Raw genomic sequence first — 26,475 nt, forward strand, 5'->3', positions numbered from 1 at the left:
TCCCTTATCCTTAGCCTCCCCGCTCTGCCAATGTGGAGAAGCAGACAATCCTTTTGCAAACACATCCTACAATCTGCCTTATAGCCATGTATTTTTCCCTCTTAAGGATTGCTGAATGTTAGCAGGGTCCATATTCTGAAATTCAGAGACATTTAATGTTGCTTGTTTAGTGTTAAGTGATAATTTTATACTGTACACTGCATCGTCTGACATCAGGAATGTAACTCCCATCTCATGTCATTTCTATCCAGAGTTATAAAACAGGAGGTGATGCCACTGAGCATCCAGCATCCCCCTAGAGTTCCTCCATGACAGATGTTCATTCAGATTCTGCTTGCATACCTCTAGTGACAGGGAACTCAGTGTCTCTCAAGGGAGCCCATCCAATGGTTGACAACTCTATTCACCAGAAGGTTTTCCTCATTTTTGAGCTGAAATTTGTCTTACTGAGACTACCTCCCCAGACTTGGTTCTTACTTTTGGCAATATAGAACAAATTTGCTTTTTTTGGACAAAAATAATGTCCAAGATGTTTTCTTCAACTTTTTAGAGATTGTGATCTTGCTTTCCTACCCCCACTCCCTCTTATTTTTCATCTCAGGGATAAACAGCTCCAGTCACCTCATCTGTTTCCAATAGGAAATGATTTGCAGACACCTCATCATCCTGCTCATATTCCAAATAACAGCTATCACTTATCGAGCACCTTTGCTGACCTTCCCCATACCTAAGTTCATTAAACCCATATAATTACTGTAATGAGGTAGACAGTACTAAAGCCATTTATAGGAAACTAAGATTCAGAGAGGTTAAATAACTTACCCAAGATCACACAGATATTGAGAGGCAGAACCAAGGTTTAAATGTAGAATTAGAACTCAGTGTTGCCTGGCTCCAAATTTTTGCTCTTAAAGCACTAGCATACCTGAGCTTATAAAGCCTGTGATCTAATTAATCAATGCAGTTTAAAAGAGTGGGGTTTATAACTGAGGATAGTCTATTGATAAAAAGTTGATGAAAATAAATGATTTTTTATGGCAATGAAGATTTGCTAAAATGGATATCAGTTTACTTCCAGTAAAATGTAAATTGGAAATGTACTATGCCATTATTTAACATCAGTATAAATCTATAAAACGATCCACCCTAGCACCAAAGGAATGGTAGGGCCTAAATATCGTCACCTTGTGGAAGCAGTCTGATCAGGGAAACATAGATCTAGACTACCATCTCTGATTTTATGCATTCTGCCTCTATTTATGCTGTCTCAAGAGATGCTCTCATTTCTAAAAGGCCTGCCACACTGCTGGCTCACGTTGAGATGGCTGCAGTTAAATAAGCTCTCCAGGACTCTGCTACAGGAACTGCTGGCAAGTCAAACCTTGACTGTTCTTCCTTATCATGATGACAGAGTCCCTGACAGCAAAGCGAAGGTTACACCAAATTGGATCAACTGGCAGGTTCTTGAGGGAGGGAGAAACCTAGAGGGAAAGGCGCCAAGAATGCTCAGAGGAACAGAGTAGCTGCATAAAGCACTTTATTTGTGTTCCTCTGGGCAACAAGAATCCAGGGGAGAAGCTGTATATATAACACAACATTTGTAGCCAACTAACATATGGTTCTTTGTTCTCATTTCTGAAAAGCAATAAGCAAAGGGAGAATAAGCTTTGCTCTCAATTTTTGCAACAAACTTTGAAAATCTTCAACCTAAAGCAAAAGAATGCTAAACTGAAACTGTATGCTAAAGGCCCTATCTCCCTTAAGCCTCCCTTCCTCTCCCTATCTCCTAATTTTCATTTCCGGGAGGTCATTTTAATTAGCAGGCTGTCATAGTGACTCAGCCTGCTGCTTCACAGACAGGAAGCAAGCCAACTCCCCTGGACCCATTCATCATGCAAAGGCACTTTACTCTGTAGAAAAATGCACAATATTGAGCTTGCTCCACCTTGGGAATTGCCACTGCTGTTATTTTATCATCCCCACCTGCCTTGGAGTGCATCCTTTTGTCTTTTGCATCTCCTGTACCTGGCAGTCAGCTCCTCCCCCCATTGCAGATTTTCCATGTCCTCCTCTTCAGTGGTCAGGTTTGATCTCAGACACCAGGATCTAGAGATCTTAACCATGATAGACTTTTTGGAATGTGCAGCTAACACTTTTTGTTTTAGGAGCTAAAGTTTCAATGGAACTACCCAGGTCATTGGGACATAGCTCTCAGAGCAGTTTTCTGAAGTTGCATGCTGTGGTTTTGGAGGGTCAGGGAGCATGCAACTCATAGATAAAGTATGTCTAAGAGCATCGCGATCTCAAAAATTCTGCCCCATTGTTCCCAACAGTGCATTTGTCCTTGCGTTGTATGTGTTGCTGCTATTGTTTAGAGTCAGCAAATACGGACACTGCATTTCTAAGACTGTAAACAACTGTAGCCTAGTCTAAAAGGTAACCATCTGTAGTAACTGCACAACTTAGAACAGTAAAGGGGCTGGAAAGCACTGACTTGAGAAGGAATGTGTGGGTTTTCGCTTCCTGCGAGGGTCTCTGTGTTGTGGAAAATAGCATCTGTACTCATCTGGTTTGAGTCTCCTATTTTGTTCCTGAGCCTTAAGCTGAAGGCTCACAATTGATTTTCCATTGGTAAAAGGGAAAATCGATGATGAAATTTCTCATTTTTTCCCCTTCCCTTTCACTAGCTTATACATTATCTCACAGCCATTATCTTGGAAACCAGAGAAAGGTGATTAATTTCATGCCCCAGCAGAAAATGCACGCTCCTGCCACCACAAGACCTCCCTGGACTCCACGTCCTTAAAAAGAGTTTGAAGGGTCTTTGTGGTTCACTGAGCTCTTCTTGCCCCCTTTGCCGTTGGGGTAGTTGCTGGCCGGGCCCCGCAGGAGTGGGTGCTTGTAGGGAGGGGGTTGAGGGGGTTTTTCTTTCCTGCAAAGGGGGAGATAACAGAAAGAGAGAAGAAAGACAGCACATATACACACAGTATTAAAATCATTTGTGTGCATGTCTATCTCCCCCACTGAACTGTGACCTCCTAGGAGCAGTGGCCTTGACTTCCTCTTCTCTGCATCCCAGGAGCCCAGCCCAGGGCCTGGTTCAAAGCAGGCAGCATGATTCAATGAATGACTGTTAGATGAATGAATGGATACATTGCATCACTCTGGTTCTGGAGAAAACCCAAGTGTCCTATAGTTACAAGTCTTCCACATTTCCGCCTTGATTCCAATTCATTGTATCCATTTCATGATGGGATGGGGATGAACATATAGATGAGTTGTAGCTTGGCAGAGCCAGGGACCTCATTCCCTTCATAACCATCATGGGCTCCAGAGTCCCCTTTATATTTCTCAGTGTAGCCTCATTATGGCATTTCATGGTGGGTCTGTCTCCCCTGCAAGCTTGGGGACTCTCCGAAGGCAGAGATGTGTCTAGTTCATTTCTGTATCCCAGAACCCAGCACCCAATGCAATACCCTTAACACTACTCTTCAGCAATTGTTCACTGTCTGTTCTGCTCACACACTAGACTATGAGATTCTGATGGGCAGGGACCAAGTTTTATCCATTTTTGCATTTTTGCTCACACGAGGCCTTGTTTGTTTATTTGTTATGTTGCTGAGTAATAAACTGACGTATCATTCATTCAAGCATTGGACAAAGATTTATTTGCAGCAGAAAGATTGGCCAATCCAGAAAGAACTGAACTGAATTCCCAGGTCAGCTATATATGAGAGGTGCAACCTTGAGCAAGTTATTTAACTTTTCTGAGCTTCATTTACAAAACGAGGATAAAATATTCCAATCTTGGAGGGTGGTGTGAGGTTCAATGAGATAATATGCATAAACAAACCTACTGTAACTTACAAAGGCATGGTGCTAGGTGCTAGATATGGTCCAAAGGACTCTGGAGGTGACAAAGGTGAGTCAGACATTGATGCTGTCCTCAGGCTGCTTACAGTTTAGTAGAGGAGATAGCTGTACAAAATAACTACACAAAATAATAAATAATAAAGAACTACAATGCATGGCCGAAAATGGTAATGCCATAAATATGGGAATCATCTTATAACCTATGATGCTCTGACCCTGGAGTATCACTTTCCTTCATTGCTGATGAGTCATGAATAACGTAAAGACAGAGCAGGTGGTGGCACACAAAAGGGACACCTTGCCCTAATGTAGCTCCTCCACCAGGAAGCCTCACTGCTTAAAATTCCACACTCATGAAGGAACTTGCTAACGTAGGAAGGCCGTCTAGCACGGGTGAGATACATCTAGATCTTAGTACCCATCAACAGCCTGGAACACATGCTTGGAATGTTGTTTACAGGTGGTGTGATCTTGAAGAAGTCCATTCTCTTCTCTAGCCTCTGTTTCTTCACTTCTAAAATAGTAGAGCCCATGTCCTTTCTGCATCGTAGGCTCTGGTAAATGGGGGTAGCGGTAGAGCTTTGCCAGTTACAAGGTACCATCCCTATGTCACGGAGAGTGTGGGTCTTCACACCCAAAGGAAGCATGGGAAATAAGATGGGTTTGTTTCTTTGGGGGTGAAGCCCAAGTATGATCACAGGTGGGGCAGCCCCAGGCAGATGGTGTGCATGGGGAAAGGATGTGTGGTGGCCAGGGAGGAGTGTGAATGTGCAGAATGACCGTGAGGCCATTACAGAGGCAAAGAGCATCTGCAGCTCAAGATGGGGGTGCAGAGAAAGGCATTGGAAGGCAAGCATCTCACATCTGGGCCCTGCAGAGCTGCTCTTCTTCCTATAGTACACTCCTCTACCTCTCTAGACTCACCTCCTTTGGGAAGCCAACTCCCCAGAAAATAAGCCTCTCCCTTCTTGAGGCTTCTGTAGCACTTTGTCCCTCATCTCTTATCACACCATTTTCTAGGGAGTTCTGTTCCCAGCCACTTTTCTCTGTGGGACTGTGGGTTTGATGTATTTTATTTTTCTCTGTAATTCCTGAGTGGTATGGAGTACAGGCTTGAGGGTTGTTTGACGAATTGAATGAACTTTTAGTCCCATCTTTATCATCTCTATTGCCCTGAACATCCTAGCATGTTACTGCCTTAGAATGTGTCTTTTCAGGTTCTGCTCCCTTTCTCCCAACATGGAATGCCCTCTCTCCTCTTTCTGTTTCATCCATTTGAATTCTATGTGTCCTTGAAAACCAAGTTCAAGCCCCACTTCCTCCTTGAAGCCTTCTTGGGATACTCCTGCTGGCTGCCAAATGTTTGCCAGATGGTGTGGGAGAGTAATTTCTGATTGGGTCTCACTTTTCTTTTCTATAACAAGAAGGGGTTGAAGTAGATGACTCTTAGGAGCTTCTTCAGTTCTACCATTTTATAATTCATACATTTAGGGCTTATTTAGGACCTACTGCAAGCTAGGCCCTGTGTTGGGAACTAGGATACAGGAGTGATAAAATAATTCCTCAAGGAGCAATCCGTCTAGTGGAGGAGCCAGACATGCAAAGATGCTGTGACAACATACTCCGGGACATACCATGCACACGTGTGCAAAATCAGTTAGGGATCCAGCAGAAAAACAGAGGGCTTTGAAAGAGAAGCTGGTGTTCGCCATCTAGAGACAGAAAGGGAGAACATTCCAGGAAGAGGGAAAAGGATGAACGTTGGAGGTATGACTTGCTGACTGGGGTATAAAGTGGTAGAGAGCAGGTGCGGTGGAGAGGGTGCTCACAAGGGAAAGATGTGTGCTAGGAGGAGGCATACGAAGTTTTCAATGCAGGCCAGGGCTCTGAACAGCAAGAAGAGGAACTGAAACATCCTGAAGGTGGTGGGGAGCTGTGGAAGGGTTTTGAAAGAGGGCACGATCTGATAGGTGGCTGAGCACGTTTATACATTGCTCAGCATTGTCTGTTATCTTTGCATAAGCACATGGTTTCTCTTCTGTGAATCTGGGTTCCTGATTGGCAAAGGTTGTCGGTGTTCCCCCAGGCATCCACTGCAGGGCCTGCCTTGTGGTGGGCTCCAGTGCGACGCAGAGCTGATGATTCCCACTCCCACCCACCCCCACACACACCCAAACCCCACCCGGGAGGCAGCCCTCCACCGTCACCGAGCCTGAGCCCACCTCACACGCAGAGGCCCACCCTCCGTGCTCACGCTCTGCCTCCCCACAGAGGCTCACCTGGCCTGCTCACTTTCCCTGTCTAACTTGCACCCAGCTTGCTGGGGCACTCGGTGTCACTGTGATCTTAGCTCTGCCCCACAACGCCGTGTTCCTGAGCCTGCGCTCTCAGGCCCACATTCTGGCCTCCTCAGAGACCTTCCCTGAAGGGGTGGCCCGGCACCCAGGGATGCTGACAGACTCCTACCAGCACATGGGTGGAAACTGACACAGTATAATTATCCATAGAGATGAGAGAAAACAAAGATTAATTTTGAGTCAAAACATGTAATTTTCCTTGGAAACCAGAACTGCTCTTTCACATATGTTATTTGAAGCTTGGGTGGAAAATAATACAAAAATGGGGAAGTATTCAAGTCCCAAATCAGAGCCTTGTATCCTCCTGAGATTCATTTTTTCAAGAGTTGCTGACCAACTGAGAGCCAAGAGATATGCATTGTTTGATGAGGCAGAGGTGTGGGGATGGAGAGAGTTTTTATTTTGTTTTTCTTAGGCGAAGGGTGGGTGCATTTACCACAAGTCCTCAAGGCTGTGAACTTTGTAGAATGAACCCTCCAGCTCTTCTCTAATGAGGGCTTCAAAGCTCAGGGCAATGAGGTCCCGTGAGCAGGGCCCTGAACTCCCCTGCATCATTTAGACCCAGTTTCAGGGCCCTGCCTCCCCCATCTTAAAGAACTCTTCACTAACTGATGCTGAGAACACCAGGCTGGGGATGGTGGGGCCTGGCTCTAGCCCTGGCTCTGACCAGTCCCGTCTGCTCCCTGGGCCTCAACACCCCACCTCCATGAAGGTGAATGCTACTCTCCCTGCATGTCAGCACCATTTCCCTGACAGCGCAACATACAAGAACAAAGTGGGAAAGAGTCAGGATAGTTCCATTCAGGCTGACAGAGGACCTGAAAGGGACAATCCCCAAATTAACTTGTAAATGAGATTCTAAGAATTTTTTTGAGTTTTATAAAGCTTTAAATTTTTAAGAACTTAACCAATCAAGAATGACTTCTAAGGATCAGCTAAGCCCTCTCCTCTAGAGGTGAGCTCCTCAAGGTCAGGGTCACATCTTACTCACTTATTTGTTCAAGCACCCGCTCCACCCAGGGACCTGGCATAAAGTGCTGTTTTTCCTAAGTGAATGAATGAAGCCATGTATACATGCACGCGTGTTCAGTACAGCCTAGGCACTGTGGGAGTACAGAGAAGAAACAGACATGCCCCTTCTGAAGACTAATACACCAGGATGGGGTGACCAACCTGAGACAGAGTATGAGTCAGAATACATTATGATGCAGACTCCTTGTGCAGCTGGGGCTCAAGAGAGGTGGGACTTCCGGTCTCATGGGACCTCGGTCCCGAGAGACCATCCAGCCCAACCAGAGTTGTCCAGGGACTTACCCCAGGCCGTGATGAGCTGTCTGGAAATCTGGCACTACAGCCCAGAAGCCAGAGGAGATGGAAACATTTACTGAGCACCTACAGGCTGCCAGGCACTATATCAGGTGTGTCTCATCTTTAAAACCATCCTTAGAGGTTGTTGTTATTACCTCACTTAAGGGAGAATGCAAAAGGTTTCACACGGCCAAGAAATTTGCCTAACATCCCACAGCTAGCACGAGCTTGGCACAGAATTTGAACCCATACTGAGAGTGAGAAAGGCTTCCCGCTTAAGGTGGAACTTAGCTGGACTTCAGTGCAGCTTTGGAATCATAAACACCTAGGGTCAAATCCTGCCAAAATGTCTTTGACCTCAGGCCATGCTCTTTACATTTCTGAGCTTCCTTTTCCTCATTTGTAATATGAGGAATAAATTATCTCTGAGGAGTGAATAAGACCGTGTACAAAAAGTACTTTGCTCAATAAACAACAGTGATTAACATTGTTTTTGTTAATAACAGGATAGGGAGGAAGGTGCATCAGTGCAAAGGCCCTGAGACAGCAAAGAATTTGGGCAAGGTCACGGGCTAGGTCAGTGGGCAGATTTGTCTGGCAGGAGCAGTAAGTTGGATATCATCATGTCCTTCAAGGAGGCTGGACCCCTAGGGGAGCAGAGGATGAGGCCAAAAGGTAGGGCGGGGCCAGCACATTCCAGATGCCACTGGGTGTCACCGCCCAAATGCTCACTGGGCTCACCACCAGCAGGCATGGGAACACCCAGCACTCTGGGCTCTGGTCCAGCCCTCGGGAAGGACACATCTCCTGACCTTCTCTCCTCACCAGCCCCAAAAGCTGGCTCCAGCAGAGGACCTGACGGGAAATTCCTCAGGAGTGTATCCTCTCAGCCCTGAGCCTTTGCCTCTTGATGGAAGGGGACTATCACGTGCACAGGGTACATGAGGACCTGGCATGTGCAGGGTGCTCTAACACGCATCTCTTAATCTCCTAAGTGAGTGCCATTGTCATCACTTCACAGAGGAGGACGTTGAAGGATCCGAGTCCTGACGAGCCTAGATGACACAGGAATCCTAGAGGATGAGCTATCAGATGAAGCAGCATATGGAAATACCCGGATGAGCTTGGAAAAGTGACTGGACTCAGCCTCCCAGCAGCTCCCATCCCTGTGGGTTCCCATGTTAGACCCAGAAATGTGACCACCCCCTCAACTGTCTGACCACATCGTGATACTTCAACTCAGGAAATGGGCTCTTAAGCTCTTCTGCCCCATACACCCTCTGTGGCAGGGCCAGATCACCTTTCTCGTGACACAGATGGGAAACCAAGGGCCAGAGAGGGGCTAAGAGAAGCTGCCCCTGAACAAGAAGCCAGTTAAGCAGGACACAAGCCCCCGCCGCTCTGCTCAACACTTACCGCAGCCTGGGCACAGGGATGGCCACTTTCTCGACCATGGGGTTCAGCCGGTAATAATCCAAAAACGTCCTCGCCACGTTCCGCCCCAGCTTCATATCTGCAAGGGGGTGCGTTAAGGAGCAACTTTGGACTAGTAAGGAAAATGATAACAGTAACAAACAGTACCACCCCTCACTGTTCTAAGCGTTGTATGTACTGCCTTTTGTGATTTTCATGAGACCTTAAATATTATTGATAGATACTATTATTTTCCTCATTTTCCAGATGAGGAAACTGAGATGCAGAGAAGTCCAATAATTTGCCCAAGGTCACAAAACCGGGAAGGAGAGGAGCCAGGATATGGGTCTAGGTAGTCTTACCCCGAAGTCTATGTTGGGAGCTTTTAGAACCTACTGCATCCCTTTGGGAATCACTGGGCTTCCATGGTCTGCTTTCTGGTGGCTCAGGGTGGAGGCAGAGAAGCAAGACCCAAGGACAAAAGATCCTTTGTCGTATATAGACCAGGGATGCTTGACCCTCAGGAATTAGTCATCTACTTTGGTAAGCTTGGGGATAATGATAAAACAGTATCCCCATTCTGCCTTGAAATCTACCAATAATGAATCCTGAGGGTAAGTGTTGGTGACCTGTTAAAGTACAAACTCCCTGGGGAGGGGGAAAGGGTCAATTCCATATTGACCATTAACAATTTAGTATAAATTAGCACAACAGTCATGTATGCAACAACATGGAGCATGTGCTCTGTGCGCTATATGGCATATCTCTGGGCCTTCACATGAGCTATTTCTCCTCCCTGAAGTACCTCCCCCTTCCCTTTGGCTAATTTTCAACCATCAATTATCCAGTTAGGTGATGTTTCTTTAGTAAGGCTTCCCACAATGCTCCTCTCCTCTATAATTGGTGCCCTTGCCCCTACTTCTGTGGCTTCTGTACTGACTTCATTCAAAGCATTTATCTTTTATCTCATACCCCTCAGCTCTGAACATCTTAACCATTACCAGTTCTTACCCAAGTCACCTCCTATCTCTTCAGTTTGTCCGCTTTTCCCCAGGCCCCTGCTGTTCCCCTAGAAGAGGCCAGGACCATCTTTTCCTTGAATTGCTCTCATCCTGTCCTAATGGGCCTCCCTGCCACAAGACTGACTGCCTCTACTCCATGTTCTACAATGTTACTGGCGGGGGTGGGGTGGGAGGGTAGTTGTCTTAAAACACAGATCTGACCACGTCACCCAACTGAGTAAAGGCTTTCAGTGGCTCCCAGTTGCCTTTAAAGTTCAAGTTTTGGAACTTGATTTACAGGGTCTTTTGTAGTTGGGTCTCAGCTTTGTGCTTGCTGCTTCCTGCCTTCCACCCCTGCACCTTCACACTCCAGTGATACTGAACTTCTTTCACCTCCAGACCTTTGCCCATTCCACTCCATCTTCCAGACCACTCTCCCCTCTGCCCACAGGCCTTACAGGGCCGACTCCTTTTCAGCCCCCAGACACCTCAGTTTAGCTGACACCTCACTGGGTACGTCTCAGCCACCACTCCATCCAGGGTCATGGAGCTGGACTAATATCTGCGTGCAGAACAGTCACGTGAGTTCTCACCACTCTCCCCAAGGCGTCTCTAAGCTGGGGCTGGACGTAGCCTGACACACGAACCCCAGCATTTATGGGGCACCTACTATGTGCCTGGCATTGCACTGGCACATTGCTTACGTACACATTTTAAACAACCCAGGGAGGGAAGCATTTTTATCTCCCTTTTGCTCTGGGAGGTTAAGAAACTTGTCCAAAGCTATATAACTGGCAAAGGTAGAGTCAAGACTCTAATTTGGGACTGTCTGACTTTGGAACCGTGAGCTTTCCACCACTCTGGGCTGTTTCCCAACTTGAAGGCACCTTTTCTGTCAAGGGCTGAGTCATCCCAGGCCAGTGCCTGGTGGGAGAAGGAAAAACACCAGACAAGTTGTTTACGACAGAGAGACGTGCCACGGGCTTGCTGTGCTCTGGGGCTGCCACCTGCTTTCTTCCTCTGGTTGTGACCGACCTTCTCTGTCCCCTTCTTTATAAAGTTCACAAGCTGGCATCGGGCATGGGCCCTCAGACCAGCAGACCCTGGAGGCAGTCTCCCTGCCAGAGCCTGCAGAGGTGGCTGGCTGCTTCAACGTAGCCAGGCTCTAGTTGGCTTGGGGAGACCAAATCGCAGCAGCTGCGTAGAAGCACAGAGGAAGGCAGAGCTCCCTGTGGTCTAAGCTAAAAGGTTGTAGCAGAAGTTTTGGAATCAAATGTATCTAATCCGAATCAGAATCCTGGCTCGGCCACATGCTGTGTGGGGCAGACTGTATTTTCCAAAGATGTCTGCAACAATGTCTCCCATCTCACCTGTTATTCTATGATGTGACCTTGACACTCCTTCCACTGAGAGGTGGGGTCTGTAGCCCTTCTCTTGGAAACTGGGTGGGCTTGTGACTCACTTGCCACCAAAGAAATGGCAGTCCCTCAGTGTGGGACTCCTCAGGAGAGGACAGAAAAGCAGATGAAATTTGCTCCTGGCTTGTTCGAATGCCCCAGCTGGGGTCCATGCTGTAAGGAAGCCCAAACCAGCCCACGGAGGGGCTGCAGGGAGCGGCCCTGAGACTTCCTGGAGAGGTTACTTTAGAGAGAGATTCCTGGCCAGCCCGCAGCTCCTCCAGCACACCACTGCTCCAGCTCCAGCAGTGTCTCTCTGCCGCTGCCACCAGAAGCACCAAGCTAAAAGCACTCAGCGGAGCCCTTCCCAGATTTCTCACCCACAGAAAACAAGAGAGGAGAGCTGTGGTTTTAAACACTAAGTCTGGGGGAGATTCCTTCTGCAGCAGAAGCTTTCTCATCTCCCTGAGCCTTGTTTCCTCACCTGCAAATGTGAATAACAATGCCTGCCTCACAAGGTTATGGAGGTGAGGCATGCAACTAACACATGGCTGTTGACTAAACTCGTGAATGGGACCAGAGGGAAGCCTGGGCCCCTCCTGCTGACCTGCAGTAAAGACCAGACTCACAAGGGAGGGAGGGAATACGGGGATATGTGTATAATAACAGATGATTGAACTTGGTGTACCCCCCAAAAATAATAAATAAATAAATAAAATTAAAAAAAAAAAAAAAAAGACCAGACTCACCCAGACTCGAAGCAACCCTAGGAGATCTCCTTGTTAGTCAATACTCCCAAACTCTACAAGGCAGAAGAGTTGGGCTATTGCAGTAAAACGTCCCTCTGGGAGGTGTTGATCATTTTAGACAAGCTCTGTTTAAAAGACAGTGTTTTAAAGGTGGGAATTGTCGGGGACAACCTTCTTTCTCTTTCCAACAATATTACATATTCCCTAAGCCCTGAGAACCTCACTCCAGATTATTTACTGCACTGGCTCTGTTGGAGTCGAGAAGTGGGACTTGGGTGGGAGGAGGGAGGAGATTGATTGAACATTTTCAATTAAAACAAGCTGTCTGTGAACAAAGATTTAAGATCCAGGCAAGGAGAAAGCAATAACTCTCTTGGCTGGAACTTTTCCAATATATTGCAGAATTAAGAAAGGAAAAAATTGGGGTGAAAACTCCCAACTCTTCATTGCCAACAAAAACCTCAGAACAGCCTATAAGTTCACAGTGTCATCCTCCTCAGATTCTTCTGTAGCTCCCTGATGGGTTTCTTGCAGAGGGCAGGAACAGTCAGCAGCTGGGATCAGGGCCCACGAATCAGAGAAACAGAAGGGTTTGGCTGGGGTTGTCTGAAACTTAGACTGACTCAGTCACGTATGCCCAGAGCTGTTTTAAAGTGAATGGTGGGTGTCAGTAGCTCCAGTACTTGGTGGGACCCTTTAACAGGTAACGAGGGTTGGGTTATTCTCATTCATTCATTCGTTCATTCCTTCTTACATTTTTGGGGCCCCTCCCATATGTGTACTGCCATGAAGAAGGGCAGGGATTGGGGTTAAAGAAGAATTAGACAAATACTGTTTACAGTCTAGAAGAGGAAACTAACATGTCCCAAATAACTGCATTAGCAAGAAGGCTGTTGTACTGTCACCTTTATAAAAACAACTATTTTTTTTTTCCCCCAGCATTACCCTGTGCACCGTACAGTGTACTTATTTACTATCAACACCCCCCACCATATCCCTGCAAGGTCAAAGCACAATTCTACACATACTTTACAGAAACTGAAAAAAACCAGAGTTTGCATGATTGACCTAGAATCTTGTGGCTCAAAAGTGATAGAGGTGGCATATGAACCTGGGTGTCTTTTAACACCATGCATGTTTTCTCCTCTCTTGAGTGTGATCATAAACTCAGACACTAAATTCTGTGGACATGTAGGAGATTTAATTCCAAATGGAGGAACTGTGAAAGGCTTCACAGAAGTGGGTACATAGCAAAGATTGGACAGACAAAGACAAACCTGAGAGAAGCGGGGAGAGTGTCCGGGGCCTGTGACCCTGGGCCAGAAACAAGAGATAGAGAAGGGCCCGCGGGCCCAGGGAAGCTAAAGTGCAGAGGAGAAGGTGGGGCTGCAGTGGTAGGCTGGTAGATCAGTGAAGGCTCTGCATGTCAAATTATGGGATTTAAACTTCTACTCTGTGGGCAATAAAAACCAGGGCCTATCTGTGGTTGTGTCTATCATTTGTTTACTCAATATGTATTTATTGATCATCTACTATGTTTAAGTTCTCTAGATGGCACAGGGTATACTGTGGTTAAAACAAAACAAAACAAAACAAAACCCAACCAACCAAACAAAAAACAACCAACCAAGACAAGGGTTCTTAAACCCAGAAGCAGGAACAGTAGCAAAGTAATAAAAAACCCTGAATAAATACGTACTTGCAATTTTAATAGCATTAGGAAGAAAATACACAGAGTCTGTGACTGAGGGCAGTGGGGTGCTGCCTTAGAGAGGGGATCTGGCCAGGCCTCTGTGAACTGAGAGTGGGCAGTGGGTACGGAGGCATCGATGAAGAAGGAAGGGTGGGTGGGAGGGGTCCTTGGGTGGGACAGAGGGGCTGAAAGAGGGCTGGTGTGGAGAGATAGGCAAGGGTTAGATCACGTGGCACCTTATTCTGGGTCACCTTAAGGAGTTTTCTAAGTGAATGGGAAGCATCTAAGTGAATGAAGACTTTTAAGCAGGAAAATGAGATGGTTTGATTTATAATTTTAAAAGGTCATTGCTTTGCTAAAAATAAGAAAGCAAGAGTGGAAGCCGGTGGGCCGGCCAGGAGAATACAGTGATGGTCCAGGGGAAAGATGGGGCCTTGGGCCGGGATGGAGGCAGTAGAGATGGGACGATGTGTCCTGGGGGGGAAGAGCTGGCAGGACCTACTGACAGGTTGGACACGGGGCCTGAGGGAGAGGAGGGAATGAAGGGTGACTCCCGAGTATTTAACCCTGGTGGCCAGGTGGATGGGGGTGCCATGCTCGGAAATGCGCACGACTGAGGGCGGAAAGGTTCAGGAGAGAGGTTAGAAGTTCAGCTTGAGTCTGAGATGCCTGTGAGACACTGGGCACCTGGGTCCTGAATCAGTAATAGGAAAATGTCAACAATGGGGATGGCTTCTGAACCATCCGCTCTTTAGGATTATTCATGCCACACATTCTTGCTGACTGAATGGTCTGTTCCCTTCTGCTCAGTGTCTACCCTCTTGGCCCTGGCTCTCAGAGGGCAGCCAAGACCCCCCAGGAGAGTGGCAGTGACAGCAGCCCTCTGTGTTCTTATCTCAGGGCCGCAGATCTGGTGCACTGAATGAGCTCATAAACGGGAATCAAGAGACCAACCTGGTTTCAGTCAGTCACTTTCCATGGCATCTTGGCCATTTCCTTTCTCTGGGCTTAATTTCTCTGTGGGTAACACGTATAGTCTCTCGTGCTCTTTCCAGCATTGACGTGGTATGTTCAAGCAAAGGCCTCAACACCATAAGCTTATGAAAAGTTCCATCCCTGGTCTTGCATTCAACAAATATTTATCGAGAACCTGCTCTACCAAGTTATTTTAGGTGCTTGGCACAGTGAGCAAATTTGACAAAGATCTCTGCTTTATGGAGCTTACATTCTAGCTACTGGAGACACACTGCTAATCTAGCACATTTGCACGTTATTGACATGCCAGAGAGTGCTGTGTGCTATGAAGTCAAGATAAGGAAAAGGGCAAGGGGAGTGTTGGGGGCAGGCAGCAGATCGTAGCCGAAAGCAGAGTGGTCAGAGGGGGCCTCATTGATAAAGCGGGGCTTCAGGGGGCTTGGAGGAGCTGGGGGATGAGTGACCCTCCTCATCAGAAACAGGACCTCTGACCAGTCCCTTCACAACGGGGCTCCTGCTAAGTCCAGCCCAATCCCACCACTGGAGATAACAGTAAACCTCCCTGGTGGGAATCAAGAACACCTCCTTCTTGGCATGTGGCAGTTCCCTGACTGACTGAAGGTCCCCCGCACCCCCCACCTCCCAGGGCAAAGCCAGAGGCGGCGCATCTCATACACATCTTCTCACCTGGACTGTGGCCTCCCTTGCACTGCCTTCTCCGTCTCCAGACCCTCATCTCTGAAGCTGGCTCCAATCTCTCAGTCTCTGCAGTCTTCTAGAATCACTGCTGAGGGCTCCTGGCCTCCCTGCCCTGCAGGGAGCTGAGATCCGGCCCCATTTATCAGATCCCATATTTCGCTTCTTCTCTCCCCACAGTTGTGTGCTGCAGGCAGGTCTGATTGCTATCCCCATTTTTTAAATTATTTTTTAAAGTTGTTATTGAATTTGTTACAATATCGCTTCTGTTTTATGTTTTGTTTTTTTGGCCCCAAGGCATGTGGGATCTTAGCTCCCCAACCAGGGATCAAGCCCGCACCCCCTGCATTGGAAGGTGAAGTCTTAACCATTGGACTGCCAGGGAAGTCCCGCTATCCCCATTTTGCAGATGAAAAATCGGGAGGAACCTATCCAATGAGGTTCAGATACCGGCACAAGGAAGACTGAAGCCCACTCATTCATTCACGCATTCAGCATTCACTTACTCATTAAGCACCATCTACGTGCCAGACACCATTCTAGGACCTAGGATACAATGACAAGGAAAACAGACACAGTCCCTGTCCTCATGAATGTCTTTCCTTGCCATCATCCTACCTCCAAATATGAAAATTTAACTCCTACCTGCTCCCTGCTGGAAAACCCCCACCTAGAATTCTTTCTCTGCTCACACTCCTACCCACACCAGCAACACATGATCACCATTAAAGGGGGTTGATTAATTCTGCAGAGGAGCAGGCCAAGGAAAAGTGATTTCTCTTTGGTAAGGCTGATGGCACGGCTGGAATGTTAAGAGGCAACTGTCCAGGAGCCTCTAGGTAAAGCCAGAAGAACAATGTGATGTGAAGGATCTTTTGTCTCTGTCTCCCTCACCCATCCTCCCACGGCGCCGGCGGACAGGTGCGTGACTAAACAGATGAATCTGTCTCTCAAGGGCTGTGTGGAGGCTGCAGATGTAATTGCAGAGTCCTCTCCAATCACATACAAGTCCTGAGGCAACCCCCCCACCCGCCCCCCACCCTGAGGTAAGGAGGCCGTGAATGGGAGAGAAAGACAGGGAGACACAGTGGGAGGGAGGAAGAGACAGAGAGAGACAGGCAGAGGCAGAGACCAACACAGAGAGAGATGCAAACAGGAAGACAGAGAGAAATGGGTCAGGACCAAGCAGAAAGATTAGAAGAGAAAGCTCATGGGGGAGGGGAGTGTGAGAGAAATTCAAACTTGAAAGCTGGAGAGAAAGGAGTGAGGGGCAGAGACAGAAACCTAGGAAGTGGATGACAAAGAGAGAGTCAAACAGAGAGAGAGAGAGACAGAGACAGACAGAGGCATGCGACTGCGGGGAGGGAAAGGGAGAAAGGCACAGGATGAGACAGAAAAAGGCAAAAGGCAAAAAACAGGGAAACAGGCATAAGAGGAGAGACAGTAAATGAGAAGCAGCAAGACTGAAAACTCGAGGCAGAAACAGAGAGAGAGACAGAGAAGGACAGAGAGAGCAAGGGACAGACAGACTGACAGGAAGGGAGACCTCTTCTTTGATAAGTGAAATGCAACTCAAAAGGTGGCATTTTCTGAAAGGCTCACTTCAGAGAAGAGGCTGGAGATGAGCGCCTGGTATAAATGGCGGGGGAGTGTCCGAACCACTAAAGAATGTTGGGAGTTGGGGATAGCTGTGAGGCTCTATATTTGTTTGCTATTGCCACTGAAACAAAGTACAAAGTACCACACACTTGGTGGCTTAAAACAACAGAAATTTAGCCTCTCACAGTTCCTGAGGCCAGAAGACTGAAATCCATCTCAATGGGCCAAAGGTAAGGTGTTAACAGGGCCACACTCGCTCTTGAGGCGCTAGAGCAGAAACCGTTTCTGGCCTCTCCCGGCTTCTGGTGGCTGCCGGGATGCCTTGGCTTGAGACCACTTCACTCCAGTCTCTGCCTCTGTGGTCACATGTCCCTCTGCCTGCCTCTTAGAAGGATACATGTGACTGCATTTAGGGCCCATCCAGATAATCCATGATAATCTCCCACCTCAAGACCCTCAGGAATGACATCTACAGAGACCTTGTTTCTAGATCAGGTAACATTTACACCTCTAGGTTCCAGGGATTGGTATCTGGACACCTTTGGGGGTTACTGCGTGCTCCCTGAGTTCGTCTGCTTAGCCAAGAGCTGAGGATGAAGATGCTGGGGTGTCAGGAGTGGAGTTCTGGCTCTGTGCTGGGCGCTCAACCCACACCACCCATCTGACCTTTAGTATCACTCAGAGATGTCCGACACCTCCCACATAGGCAGCAAATGGATTTACCAGGATTTGGACCCAAATGTGTCTAACTCCAGAGTCTTTTTTACTTGTATTATTTGCTGCCTCTCAAGGGCAGGAAATACCTGTACTGGACCATGTGCTGCTTATTTTACTTAAGCATGTCGTAAACATGCCCCCTCCTCTTCTTCCACCACTATTCCTTTAGTTCAGACTCTTATCTCTTACCTGATCTATGCTTCAGCCTCCTAATTGGTCTTCTGGCTTCCAATTTCTCCCCATTTTCATTGAGAGTGACATTCTCACAATTGCTAACCTCATCACTTCCTGACTTACAAACCCACGCTGATTCCTGTCATCTACAGGGTAAGATCTAAACTCTGAAATCTGGCAGTCCTGGCTTTCCATAAGGATGTCCCCTGCCCCAGGGATGCACTTCTCCTAGGGGAGAGCAGAGAGAGAGTAAGATTTAGGACTAGAGGTCACCTAGGTCAACCTCCAGCCAAATTCATGGGAAAGGAAACTGAGGCCCACGGCTTGGAAAGAACTGCAAGTTCTTATCCCTGAACACAGAATTTTAAAAATAATTTTTTCATCTCTCCCTCTCTCTGTCTCTCTGTCCTTCTTTATCTCCTTCCTTTATCTTGTTTTCAGTTTGTTTGTCTTCTCCCTGCCTCTGTTAATAGGCCTAACATGTGTTAAATGACTCTGGAAACAAATTTGAACCCGACACACCCTTGTCCTTAAAGAACTCATGCTTTGTTGACAATGACAGGCTCATAAATTATAATGATAATTTTAAAAGCTACTACATGGCAGCACTGTGCTGGGTGCTTTGAATATATAATTTCTAATCAACACAATTGTACTGTGAGGTAGGTAGCATTACCCATTTCAGAGACGGGAAAACTGAGGCTCGGGGAAGGTAACTAGCTTGCCCAAAGTCACACAGCTAAATATGTAGCAGCCAAGATTAAAACCCATGCTTTTCAGATTCTAAAGCCCACATTTAGGGACTTCCCCTGTGGTCCAATGGTTAAGACTTCACCTTCCAACGCAGTGGGGTGTGGGTTCAATCCCTCGTGGGGGAGCTAAGATCCTACATGCCTCACGGCCAAAAAAACAAAACATAAAACAGAAGCAATATTGTAACAAATTCAATAAAGACTTTAAAAATGGTCCACATCAAAAAAAACACTTAAAAAAAAAAAAGAATAAAGCCCACATCTACATGTACAACAAGATACAGTGTCAGGGGACAAGACACTGATAAGGGAAGACACAAGATAAGGAAAGGAGAAAAAGAAAGACAGAGGGGCAGAGGGAGGGAGATATGAAAAAATTATTTTTAAAATTCTGTGTTCAGGGATAAGACCTTGCAGGTCCTTCCATGCTGTGGGCCTCAGTTTCCTTTCCCATAAACTTGGCTGCAGGTTGGCCAGGTGACCTCTCTGCGCTCCCCTAGGAGAAGTGCACCCCTGGAGCAGGGGATATCCTTTCCTGCCACCCAGATGAGGGCCAGCATTATTAGGCATGAGGGGGGTGCCTACCACTCTCCTGGGGTATTTAGAAGATAAATCAGGCTAGAGGCTGGCTGGGCCAGAACAGATGGAGAGCTGACCTCAGGTACAGTGTGCTGTGTCTGGATGGGATGAGCTAGGGGGATTTTGGACTTAACATTAGGCAGGTTGTTATGATTTGTTCACCATTGGTTACTCATTTATTCACTCAAGAGACACTTACCAAGCACCTCCTATGTGATGGGTCATGTAATAGCTTAGAGAGTACACATGCCGAGGACACAGGGTAAACAAAGACTGGTGGTCCTGTCTCAAGCTGCTGAAAGTGCAGACACTGTTGACATTTGGGGCTGGATGATTCTATGGTGTAGGGAGCTGTCCTGTGCATTGTAGGCTGTTTAGCAGCATCCCTGGCCTCTTCCTTGAGGTGCCAGCAGAATCCCCCACTCTGTTGCAACAACCAAAAATGTCTTCAGACACTGCCACACATTCCCCGAGGGGATGATTCACCCCTGGGTGAGAACCACTGGTCTGGGGGTTGCATAGGATCTGGTGGAGGGGCAGCAGGTGAAACGAGAGAGGTGGGCGTGGGCAGGAGCTTGAGAAGCAGGCCAGAGCCTGACTGGGAGGCTGCCTCAGCATCCCCACCTGAAGAAAGTAATCCCTGAATGGGTCCTTGGAGACAGTGGGAAGGGAAAGGAACCTGCCCTCACAGGCTGCCTTGACCTTGTAGGATGGGTGTCGAATGCCCCCTCCCCATCATGCCGGCAGGAACAGTGGCCTCCTCCACCTCCAGCACACCTCAGTCTCCGAGGACCTCTCCCTTCCCGACTTGCCCTGGACTGCTGTGTTTATAGCCGCTCTATCTCAGACCCACTACTCACTCAAGAGGGAAGTTAATCTCCCCCTGCAGCTCCCACGCCATCACGTGCTTTGTGGCTCCCTCACTTCCCCTCCTCTTCCACTCCAGGCACCAGCAATTTCCCAGCAGTACCTCCCTTTCCCCACTGACATTTTTGACCACGGCTCTGGAAGGCGGCTCTCAGAATCGGCTATGCCTGCGCAGCTGTGCCTGCCACTAGGCGATGTTGGGACTTGGCTGCGCCACAGTCTAAGAGGAGGCCCTGCTTCTCTGAGAGATGCTCGTAGATATTTTCGGAAGCTTCAACTGGTGCCCAATAAAAACAAGACCAAAGTAAATATTTGTGCAGCGGCAACTTGGAGCAGGTTCCAATCTTTAGAGTCCTCCTAGCTTTAACACCTTATGACTTTTCCACCCTTGTGCTCTTTTCTTTTTAACTGTTATTTTGAACTTGCAACTCAGGAGATGGAATGAATGTTTATGATCACTTCCTATCTTCCAGGCACGTGCTAGTTTCATTTATTATGTACAAGGAAAGTAGATTTTATTATCCTCTTGCTGCAGGTTAAAAAACTGAGGTTCAGAGATGTCACTTGTCAAACACGACTCAGCCAGCAACAAGTTAGGGCCTAAGCTCAGGTCTGTCCAGCTCCAAGGCTTATGGCTTTTTTTTGTTATTATTATGCTATAATTTAAAATTTTATTTTAATTTTCTTTTTTTAATGTTTAAAACATTTTAATTTTAATTTTATATTGGAGTATAGTTGATTAACAATGTTGTGTTAGTTTCAAGGATGGACCTGGGGATTATCATACTAAGTGAAGTCAGACAGAGAAAGACAAATATCATATGACATCACCTATATGCGGAATCTAAAAAAAATGATAAAAATGAACTTATTTACAAAACAGAAACAGACTCACAGACTTAGAGAACGAACATATGGTTACCAGGCGGAAAGCACTGCGGGGAGGGATAGATTGGGAGTTTGGGATCGACATGTACACACTGCTATGTTTAAAATAGATAACCAACAAGGACCCACGGTATAGCACAGGGAACTCTGCTCAATATTCTGCAATAACCTAAATAGGAAAAGTATTAAAATGTCTGTCTTAAAAATGAATTCATTCATTTATTCAAAATTTATTAAGTGCTGTGTAAGGCTCTGGACCAGTTGCTAAGGATTTGGGGATAAGTCAGTCCCTGCCCTTGTGCAGCCCTTAGAGAAGCCGTGTAAATAAGCACTGCAGTGCAGGACACTGGCTACTAAGGCAGAGGGAAGGAGGGAGTGGGGCGCACAAGGTAAGACTTAACACTGGAGGAACCCTGGAAGACTTCTTAGAGGAAGACTTCTGAGCTGGATGAGGGTGGGGGTGTCTTCTTTTTTTTTTTTTTTTTTTTTTTTGAGATGAACCTTCATTGAACAATTTAGTCAACAAATAATTGAGAATCTACTACATGACATGTACTTTTCTAGATGCTGAGATACAACTGTGCACAAAACAACAGGGTCTCTATTCTCCTGGAGCTCATATCCCAGTAGGGAAAATAGGCAGTAAGAAATCAGGTGTAGAATAAGGTTGAACCTGGGGCACTTGAAGAAAACTAGGAATTGGCCAGGTGAATAGGGGAAGAGGACAGGGAATGGCATCCCTGAACAAAGGCAGAGGCATGATATGTGAGCATGCTGAGGCCTGGCCATCTCTTTGAAGATTCTAAGACATTTGGCATGGCTGGCATGCCTTCTACGAGGTGAAGGAAGCAAGAGAAACACACAAAGACAGGTCATGAGTGCCCTGTGTGATGTAACAAGCATATGCTTTGTGATGCAGGAAGTGAGGAGTCGTGGCAAGATCTTAAGGAAGGGAGAGAGAATGTTAGATTTGGCTTCAGGACAATCACTCCAGTGGCCCTGGTGGAGGACGATTTGGAAGGGACCAGGACTGGAGACAGGGAGGACATTCTGGTCCAGGGAGGATAGTGAGGGCCTGAGATAGGACACAACTGTGGAGTAAGGGGGAAGGGACAGAATTAGAAATAGTTGTAAAGTAAAAACTGACGTGACTTGGGGGTTGAATGTAGGATGCTTGCAGAAGTGGCTGGACTAGGAAAAGTACCAAGGATAACATACCAGGCTCTTGTCTTGAGGAACTGGGTGGAGGTGTCCCCGTTACTCCTGGACAGACTTATGAATGTGGGTCCTAGAAGCCAGAGGGCTATGTGCTCCCTAGAGTGGCTTCCTTGGCACTCTTCTTACCTAATTTAATTTTGCTGCACAGTTGTGCCAAGCGACTCCTATGATTCCTACAATGAAGCTCCATTGTAAAGTCTGGTTTTTGTCATTTCCTGGTATCTACTGCTCTTTGGGGGGACGTCTTGGTTTCATGTCAGGCAAAGCTGAAGTGATCCCACTTACAGGATGGGTAACAAGCTGGGCTTAAAGTTCTGAGACTAACGCATTTATCCAGTCTTTAGGATGGAATATATTTTCTCTGGAACTTTTCTGTTTTCACTCTCCCACACCTCTGTTGGGCCAGCTGGCCCGTCTGTCTGCCTCTGACAAACACTAACCAGGATCTGCTCAGCATCAGGGTATCAAACATGCCTATTCCACATCTCATTCAGTCCTGCTCTGTTTTAGTAACAGTAAGACAAAAAGTCACATGCTCTCTCATGCTCTCCTCTATCCCTCGGGCAACAGGATTTCTTAGACCAGTTCTGTGTCATTTCACGCTCCCTCCAAGGCAGACCCCCTGCCTCATTGGCTCTAGGGAACTCCTACTAATTCTTTAGCCCTCAGCTCAGCTGCCACTTCCTCAAGAAAGCCTCCCCTGACCTCCTGGCCACGTCAGTGCTGTCACCATACGCACTCCTTCATGGTCCTCTTGTGAGTAACTTGACATGTGTATACGTGGGTTTGGATGCTGTCTCCTCTGCTAGACTGTCAAGTTCTGTGATTGCAAAATCTGCCTGTGTTGTTTGCCCAGTTTCCCCTGTGCCCAGCAGAGTGTATGACATATTAAGTGTTCAATTCATGTTGTGCTGCTAATGGTAGGAATCGGGAGGGAAATCTGGCCCCTCCTCCTTCCTGAGCCAAGGCTGTCTCAGGACTGCACTGGGAGGAGAAACGGAGGCCCCTTCCTGGGGACTGATGGAGAGAATGTGGCCATGAGAAGAGAAATGCTGAGCTGTGAACATTGGTGAGAGGAAGACTGAAAGCAAACATCACACCCTCTGGGAGGGAAAGTGGCCTTGTTCTTCCTCTGTCACTCCAGCAAAGGAGGGAAAGTCCAGAAGCAGGGATCCTGGACGAGGGATGGTCTGATGAAGAGAAGGGAGTCCTGAGTATCACCACTTGATAGCCTGGATGCAGAGATGGAGAGGTTTTGTGGAGGAAACGATGGCCTTCTAGTCCCATGAAGGTGATCCTGGGGTAGAGGGGTCAGGTTCCTTTGACAGCTAGTTATAGCTGGAGGGTGAAGCCAATTGAGTACTACTGGGCCTCCAGGGGCACAAGCTCCTCTTGAAACGAAGGCTCTCAGAACAACGCCCCACCGATGCAGAGCGGGGAATCTCGGACCTGTGCCCGGAGGGGACAAAGGGAGCACGGCCTGGCACCCACCAGACCAGGACTGGACTCACCGCACCCATGATCTCTGCTGCTCTTTGCCTGTATCTCCCCCACTGGACTGTGAGCTCCAGGAGGGCAGAGCCTGCATCTTCAGCCCTCACCTCAACTGCCACTTCCTCAAGAAAGCCTCCCGTGACCTCCATCCTTGTTTCCCCACAACCTGCTACAACTCCACCAAAGAAATGTTTGTGGGAAGAAGAAGTAAGTGAATACATAAAGAAACCTTAGACCAGTGGTTCGCCCCCTAACCCTCAATGTCCTTATCTGTAAAGTGGGAATGACAACAGCTATTAACCAGAGTCTTGTGAAGACTGAATGATGTGATGCATGTGAGGGCACATAGTATGGACGCTAACATTAAGCAGATGCTCAAAAATACTTGATTCTCTTATGCCTTTAAACACGCCTCCTGACTTCAAGTCCTCCCTGAACTTCACTGACCTTCACATTTTCTAGGCTGAACTTGACCGTGCACTAGTGATTAGAGACTCATAAAATGCCTGAGCAGGAGGGTAGCAATAGTGGACATCTGCCTTGTTTGGTTTCCTGCTCTTAATCTAGTCCCCTTTCACAACACCCCATTTTTTCCTTATTGAACCCCTAGTCTCAGTCCCTGTGGCCCAGGAGGAGCTGACTCCACCCAGAATCTCCATGGGGATAGAGTCAACTTCTTCCTGGCAAGCAGAGCACTGAGTTCCTTTTGTCACAGTGATTAGTCACCATGGGGTAAGCCCAATGAGACTCAGTTCTGGGACTTGGGAGAGAGGGAATCACCCTTAACGCTGAGAGGATGGGATATCCACCAAGAGCTGCCATTTTGCTTCTGGAGGAGGGAGACCTGTTAGAGGATGGAGCCAACACACAGGAAGCAGCTTGACACCAAGTCCTCATGACCCTGCTTGGGTCTCTTGATCCAGGCATGCCTAAAGCCAGTATTCCTCTGGCCTTTAAAATTCTGTGAGCTAATTAATTCCCCTTTTTACTTAAGTCAGTTTGAGTTGGGTTTCCTGTCACTTGCAAACGAAGGAATTCTGCCTAATATAAGACTTTGGAGTTTACCTCACCAAACGTCTTAATTTCACAGATGAGGAAGAGATTTGCAAAATCACTTAGACAGCTTTTATACACAATCAATTTTCTAAATAAATATGTCGCCTCACTTGCTTTTACCTTTATTGCTGACCAGAACAGGGGCATGTTGTCCTCCTGCCTGGACAGGGTCATAGAACACTGATCTTGGTCAAAGAATGCCTCATCTTTCTCCAACAGAGAGAATTTCTAAATTCAGGTCCTGAGGAGCCAGTTTTATTTTGCATCACAGTGTTTTTATCCTCCAAGCAGAATTGCTGATGACCGTCCTTTCTCTTCCACACAGTGTAATCAGCAGCAATTAATTCTAATCACAAGGAGACAGCAAGAATGAACAGAGCATTAATTGGACGGAAGTAATCAGAATCTCCCTTGTCCACAGTTGGAAACTGTATGCAGGCAAATATGAGCGGGCACATATGTGCACTCACACTCTCTCTCTCACACACACACACACACGCACACGCACGCACGCACTCCTCCCAACCCCCAATCAACCAAGGCACAAGGAGAGGGTACAGAATGAGCATGCTGTCTGATCAGCATGGTGCTGTATAAAAAAAAATCAAGGACTTTGGAGCCACAAAGATTCCACTGCTAACCAGTCGCTTAAACTTGGCCTCCTCATTTGTAAAACAGGGATACACAGACCTACTTCAAAGTGGTTTAGAAGATTACATAAGAATATTGTACGCAAAGCACTTTTCACTGGTGTGTAGCAGGAGCTCAGTCAGTGCTAGTTTCCTTTTCTTCCACATCAAACACCTTTTATAGCTGGTGGAGAATAAAGGCCTAACGTGACCTGAAATTTTAGATCCTTTGAATGTTCTTGATCCAGCCAAACCTCCAGACCCTCCCCTGAATCCTGTGCCGCTGTCCACCCGCAGCCCACACCACGCACACACACTGACTCTTTCCTCTCCGGGACTGTAAATTCTGGGAGAGCAGCTTAGTATCCCCATTGCTCTCCCCGTAGGCGGCGCACAGCGGACACTGAGTGGACACTCAGTCACCGACGGAGCCTGCGCCTTTGCTCATATTCAGGCTCCACCTTAGTCTCTGTCCTGGTCATCTTTCAAGCCTTAGCCCCGTCTCCACCATGTTCTTCATGACATTTGAACCTTGTTCTTGGGAGCACTCTCTTCTCCTCTGAACTGCATTCCTCTTTCACGATATCTGCAGCTTTCCACCATAAAAGATACACATGGGTGTCATCCGGTATATATGGGTGTCTTTTCTTCCCTGTCTCCTCAATCTCCTCCCTCCCTCCCTTCCTTCCTTCCTCCCTCCCTCCCTTCTTTCCTTCCTGTTATTAAAAGGGGAGATTAGATTAGATTAGCTCTATCAACACTTTTAAAACTGAGAGACCCTCCTGGGTACAAAAACCCCTCCATATCCCCTGTTTCTTATTTTTAGGAAAAGGCTTTGGTGTCCTAGGCCTTTCCTGAGTTCCAAAGAGCAGACTTAAGCAGTTACTAATTAGAGAAGGGAGGGAATGCAGAGACAAAGGAAAAGCAGTCAAGCAAAAAAAGTAATGATAACTTAAACAAGAGTTCAGCAATAAAACAGAGTCCTAGCTCCTCGAGGGATATACATAACAATCTGACACAGATCTTTGAGTTGTTCTACG

General features: G+C 47.1%; 1 protein-coding gene across 1 annotated transcript in view; it reads right to left on the reverse strand.

The window, feature by feature from the left end:
- Positions 1–2,802: 2,802 nt before the first annotated feature.
- AGBL4 (AGBL carboxypeptidase 4) overlaps positions 2,803–26,475 on the reverse strand; it is a 1,220,133-nt gene continuing 1,196,460 nt past the window's right edge. The window contains exons 12-13 of the mRNA XM_057744086.1: positions 8,955–9,051; positions 2,803–2,932 (exon numbers count right to left, since the gene is read on the reverse strand). Of these exons, the coding sequence (XP_057600069.1) occupies positions 2,803–2,932; positions 8,955–9,051 (227 nt within the window). The remainder of the gene's footprint in view (positions 2,933–8,954; positions 9,052–26,475) is intronic.

This window comes from Hippopotamus amphibius, chromosome 1 (assembly GCF_030028045.1).
Source record: "Hippopotamus amphibius kiboko isolate mHipAmp2 chromosome 1, mHipAmp2.hap2, whole genome shotgun sequence".
Classification (NCBI taxonomy): Eukaryota; Metazoa; Chordata; class Mammalia; order Artiodactyla; family Hippopotamidae; genus Hippopotamus; species Hippopotamus amphibius.